Source organism: Belonocnema kinseyi, chromosome 1, assembly GCF_010883055.1.
Source record: "Belonocnema kinseyi isolate 2016_QV_RU_SX_M_011 chromosome 1, B_treatae_v1, whole genome shotgun sequence".
In the NCBI taxonomy this organism is placed as follows: Eukaryota; Metazoa; Arthropoda; class Insecta; order Hymenoptera; family Cynipidae; genus Belonocnema; species Belonocnema kinseyi.
In genome coordinates, this window is record NC_046657.1 from 121,434,068 (window position 1) to 121,440,238 (window position 6,171).

The 6,171-nt window shown below is 31.6% G+C and overlaps 1 protein-coding gene across 1 annotated transcript; it reads right to left on the minus strand.

Annotated features, from left to right (window-relative positions):
• Positions 1–1,647: 1,647 nt before the first annotated feature.
• Positions 1,648–2,898, minus strand: LOC117173775 (venom allergen 3-like). Its single transcript, XM_033362419.1, has 5 exons — positions 2,859–2,898; positions 2,490–2,651; positions 2,258–2,339; positions 1,994–2,129; positions 1,648–1,816 (listed from the first exon to the last, which is right to left on the minus strand). Exons 1-5 carry the CDS (start codon positions 2,871–2,873, stop codon positions 1,648–1,650), a joined length of 564 nt encoding a protein of 187 aa, XP_033218310.1. The 5' UTR covers positions 2,874–2,898.
• Between the last annotated feature and the right edge of the window lie 3,273 nt (positions 2,899–6,171).

A 6,171-nucleotide genomic window follows, 5' to 3' on the forward strand; every position in this document is an offset into this window, starting at 1 on the left:
CATAACGAGAAAACAGTTCATTTGATAGCAAGCTCTAATTGGCTGCCGCAACAGCGCCACTTGCGACCACTTTAGACGGCTATACCTTGCGTTACGATGCCGCATCGCATCGCCGAGTCTTGCGGCGCCGCAAAGAGCTTCTCGCGAATCTTGTAGACAAGGCTTCAAGCGTGTATTTAGGGAAGTTAGGCAGGCATTAATGAAAGTTTTGGGCGTTGGAAGAGGTTTAGAACATTTAGAAATGCCAGTTGCGATAACAGTTAGAGACAGCAGGCATTTAGAGAATTTGATCTGGCATTGAGGGAAGTAAGTAGGGCATCTAGGGAGGTTAGATGGAAATTAATAGAGGTTTGATGGGCATTTAGTGAAGTTGAAACATTAAGGAAGGTTGTGTTGGCATTTAAGAAGGCTTATCGCTTTCAGGAATTTAATTTATGTTGACAGTTGCGGAGATAGCAGGCACTTCGAGAAATTGGTCGGGCCTTTAGGGACGTTAGATTGGCTCTCGTGTGGGTTTAGCCGGCGTTTGTGGAGGTTGGGCATGCTTGTAGGGAGCTTTGTAGCTTTCAGGAATACTAAACTGGTTGACAGGGAGATCGCAGGCATTTAGAGAGATTGTTTGGGCATTTAGGGAGGTTAGATGTGCATAAATTGCGGTCAGGCCAGCATTTAGGCAAGTTAAGTGGACATTTAGGACGATTATGCGGGCATTTAGCAGGAACCTCGAGAGATTGGTCAAGCCTGTATGGAGGTCTGGTAGGCACTTAGGTAGGTTTAGCCAGCATTTAGGGAGATTAGGCAGACTCTTCCGCAGATTATAGGCTTTTAGGAATTTTACTTGAGTTAAAAATCAGGTAGATAGCAAAGATTTAGAGTTAAAACATTTTAAAAGGGAAAAGACGAGACACCAGTACAGGGAGTCTGTTATTTTATTTTAAATTACCAATCATGTTCTTACTATATGAAAATTTATATTCCGAACGAATCATTTTTGTTCAACATGAATTTAATTATTTAAAAATTTCGTATTAAAAAAGTCAATTTTCGGAAAAATTTTGGTTATCTAGTGATGTACCGCAATCTTTCAACCATCACCTAATTCTACCGCAATAATTTATATTTTTTTTTTAGTGAATTAGAATAAAGTGAATTAAATAAAATTCTGCTGTAATCGAACTTGTGTAACCGACAGATCACCACAATTTTGACTAGGTTTCTTTAGAGCTTTGTTGCACCCCCCCTTAAAAAGTCCTCCATTAATGTGTTTTTTTCGAAATAGTAAACTCTTCCCTTCATTAAGTTTTACTTATTTCTCATAAATATTTCTTCCAATAGAAAAATCAATAAAAGTATATGCTCACAAAATTTTGGTGAACCTAATTTATTCATTGAGAAGAAGATCACATATTGCTTATTGTCTTCTGTGAGTTTTTAATGCGCTAATTTTTTTTCAATTTTAATTTTCCACACATCAAACGATAATTCTGAAAATATAAAATTCAACGCAGAAATTGGGGGAAAAGTAAATAAATTTTCATACTCAGTATTTATTTTTGGTAATGCAACATTTATTATTTCATATGAAATAACAAGGGAACGTATCATTTTAAATAATCGTCTTTAAAATCACTCAACATTTTTATCGATTTAACGAACTTCGTACATTGGTTCGCCAATGACATTTCCCGCTGGTCCATAATTGCAAACTAAATAAACTTTGTTGAATCCTTCTTCGTTGTACTTAACCGCACCGCAACCTAAGTACAGAGACTTAGCCCAAACTAATTGTGTGTAATGGCCAACACCTGGATTGAAACTAGAATTGAAGTAGAACAAAAACCGATTAGAGATTATCAATATACTGAGTATTTCTACAACAAAGAATTATGAGAGCTCACGAAAAAGGTTAACACCAAAAAGGTATACTAAATTAAATAAATTAACTACTTTATAGTTTATGTAAGTTTTTTTAACAACCGAAGTTATTAATTACCTAAAATTGGTAACATCTTGTCCATTGAATAACTTTACTTCGTCGTACCACATCTGCACAAGGGTCGTTATGTCGGGAGAATAATTTTCTTCAGTAGATCCACTGTAGGCAATGTTTTGTCCAACTTGGAATCTCTCTGTAATAAGAAAGTAAAGTATGATGTCATGCTGCTCTTAGTAATCGCAAAATTTTATTATTTAAACAATATTTTTCATTATATGTTTCCAATCCATAGGAACTTTGTCGCTATCAAATTATACATACCAACATCTCGACATTTGTCATGTTCGAATTTGCATGTATTGGCTGATCTTTGGGCTATTGTTGACAGTTCATCGTCCCATGTCTATAAAAAAATATTTAAATGAAATAGTTCATAACTAAATGATTATATTTAATCATTCAAACGCGTGGTTATTCTTTTATGACATAGTGCATAGTTTCTAATGAAATATTAATATTTAAAAAGAGTTTCTTTCGTTTGAACAAAACTTACAAGATTTGGCATGCTTTTTGCAGCTGGTTGTGGTCCTGGACTTCCTTCAGTTTCCAATCCATCAGCTACTTTTTTTCTTAATTCATTATGCTTTTCCAAAATTTGCTGCTTTTCTTCAGCAGTTAATCCTACACTGTATGCTTGGCACTGAGGTTCAGCACTCTAAATTTGTAAACAAAACTCAAATTGCATGATAAAATTTAGTTTTGGGCCAGTTAAATTAATTTCGGGCTATGTTGGTTAAATAAATGTAGGTCCATAGTACTTCAAGTTATCAACACTTTTAATACATTTATTGGATTTTAAGATATTACTTAGGTGAATCAGGGTCAAATCATTAAAAAATTTAGAGAAAAAACAAATACTTACTTTGAAAAGACACATGGTGTGTGTTCCTGGGCTGCAAGTGCTAATATTGCAGTAATCAGTGGCTCCGGAAATTTTCAGTATCGCCAGCATTAAAACGGCAAAAGGACCAGAGATCCGAACCATGATTTATGGTTATTATTTGTAATCTTATCGTCGCAATCCGAAAGAACTGTTGTGGATGAAGCTGACGAGTTGGCTTGTCTTTTTATACCATTCATATCTACATATCTTGCTGCATGAACACTTGATTTATATGCGCATAAATAAATGTAACTAAATGAATCATGGATCATAAAGACGAAACAAATTTTATTTTATACCTAAATTTTTCTTATTTCTCTTCAAACACTAGCATATGTTTGCATTGGAATAATAATCGACCACCAGATGTTATACTTTTCATAATAAAACCTATAGCAATACGCAATTTCTCTCTCATTTTTGAAAGTTACTGCGTAATATAATTAATACAAAAGAAGGGTAAATTATTGCATTAACTCTATATGTTTTGCAATGCGCAGACCAGTCAGAGATAAATATTTATTATCTGTAGCCTACAAACATGACAAACATTTAAAATAAAATAATTTATATATCAATTCACCAAGGTCTTAAAGATAAATAGTCATTGATATAAAACATATAGAAAATGTATTTCAATTATTGTTTTTAAATCTTCATCATGTGAGATGTGCAAAAAAAGGAAATTATTCTATTTTTTAATATTTTTATTTAAATCTAAGCCAGAGTAATATAGATATTATAGATCAGGAGAACGTTGTGCAATGCGTCTACCTTTGGATGTTTTATATTTACACAGAGAAACTTTTTTTTGTAAAATTTGATACTACCATATTTATTTTTACAGTAAGACATTAGCAAGCCAGTATATAGCATCAATATTTAAAGATTATACAAATAACTGTATTCATAAAAAAAGTTTCTATAATTTCTAGAAGACTGTAAAGTTGACAAGGCGCCAGAGAAAATAATTTTTCTTAAGTGCCTTCTACGTATTTCTACTTTTTCTTATAAAAAATAGGAATACATTAAACATCCAATTAAACCTTTATATAATATTCTAAGCTGAAACAGAAAATAGCATTGCAGGAGAAAGCAACAAAGGTGGGAATCGAACATATGCCAAATGATACATATCATGTTATTCGGAAATAAATGTCTTATTTTTAATAGGAATTTTCGCAAAGCATGATCTTGAAGTATTTTTCCTCTCGTTGCACGTTCCTGCTAAAAATCGGATTTTTATCACTTATTTTGCAACGTATGCTATTTATACCGCCAGTTATTGTAATTACGGTTTTATTATTTAATTTTGTGAATAACGCATTTCCTAACTTCAATTGCCATACTACTCTTATAAACAAAAATAGTATAATACCAAATGTTAAAACCCCTTGCTTCCCCGATAGTACAATAATATCAATTTATAAATTGGTTTAAGGAAAGAAATAATTTAAGGCAAATGAGCTTAAATAAGTTTAAGAATTAATGTGTGAGACAATAAGAGTAATAAGAATGATAGTAATCATAAATTCAAGTTAAATGATCAATTAACTTTTTGGGTTGCAGCATTAAAACTATATCTTTAATTAATTATGTTTAAGAATAAGGTAGCTTTCATTGATTACTCTATTATTAAATTATTTTAAAAGAAACTGAGTGTTTTGGAAGGCAAACTCTTATTAAGTATAATATCTTGATATTGGTGTTTTTAACGCCTACCATACTAACAATTAATTTAGGAAAATCTGTAATTGTTGGTACATTGCGTAATAAAATGATCCATTCTTTATCATACAAAATCTTGATAAATAAAATGAGACATTTAAGAGAAGAGAAGCCGAATTCTACTCAAATTCGTTCACTTAACTTTTTTGTATAGATTTATTTTCGCAAAATTGAATGTTTATAGGTTGATTGTTTAAAGTTTATTATTATTTTACAAATGAAATTTTCATATATACTGCAGCTGTCATTAGTAATTTTTTTCATAGAATTGTAATTGTTCTGACAAAAACCAATTACAAGTAAGATCAGGCTGCATGCTAGAGCACCTCTCACCGATCGGTGTAAAATTGAAATATGTTAAGTATGATAAATAAGCGAACACATATTCTTTTATTCCTCTCTAAGATGAAAGTTACGAAAGTTATATCGATTTTAAAAATAACCCCAAAATTTGACATCTTCGCACAACAAAAAAATAGAAATTTTTTTTTTTAAATTAATTCGTATTTTTTATGTGGAAAGCTTTAAAATAATAATTTTAAACTTATTTATAACGTTTTTACATAAATAGTACTAAATAATTTTAATTTTATTTTTACAGATTTTAATGTTTTAAAGTATATTTTTTTATCTTTCTTAGTTTTGTATTCGAACATTTTTTGCTAGATTTTTTAGAAGTTTTCGCAGTAGATTTTTTAGTGTTTGCAGTGGATTTGACAGTTTTTGTCTTCTTTTTTCTGTTTCTTTAACTGGAACTAGTGAAGTTTTTGCTGTTCTAGATACAAATAGTTTTACTTCGTTTTTTTCTTTCATAGTCTTCCAAACGTGAGTTCTTTGAAATCCTGATATTTAGTTCCTTTATTTTTTCCCATTCTAATACCTTTTTTTCCCTGAACTTTTAAACTTCTTCTTTAGACAAGTAAATTAAAGTTATTGCAGTCGTGTATTTTAAAACTTCTACAAAGTCGGATGCATTTTGTATTGTTTCTCCAATCGAATTTTGAAAATTCTGATTGTTCGCGTAATGTTTAACCAGGGGGGTCGGAACGATTTTTTTCATTGTAGGGCTAACCTAAAATATGTTCCAAAATAGCAATTTAAGATAGGTATTAGGTTTATTTTAATATAAGGTTCATTTATTTTACGGTTGGGCTTCGCCAACCCATCAAAATTCATGGGTCGGCTCAAGCCTACCCAGCTTACCCGGCTACGACGCCCCTGTGTTTAACTAATCCTCCGATTGCATCTACAGGACCTTTGCCGTGTCCGGTTTCCGAATACAGCTTTTTATATTGTGTTTGAAATTTTTATTTGATGTATTTGGAAACAAGTTTTAAAGTGACTAGCTGCGAATTGCACATTTGAGTTTTATCAATTACAATACAGTTAGTTATCTTTCGCATGCTTCGATTAATTTTTTGAATCTCTATTATAGCATGGACTGAGTCATGATTACAATCATCCCTCATAACAGCAAAACTTTGGCTAACATCGCCTTGTTGGCAAACAGCAGTAAATACTAAAATTTAGTCCAATTTTCGGCAAAGGCCATTTTTGTCACAAA

Coding starts and splice junctions, on each gene's coding strand:
- LOC117173775 (XM_033362419.1), bottom strand. Junction 2,340..2,489: donor CAAAAAGCATGCCAAATCTT/GTAAGTTTTGTT, acceptor ATTTTTTTATAG/ACATGGGACGATGAACTGTC. Junction 2,130..2,257: donor TGACAAATGTCGAGATGTTG/GTATGTATAATT, acceptor TTCTTATTACAG/AGAGATTCCAAGTTGGACAA.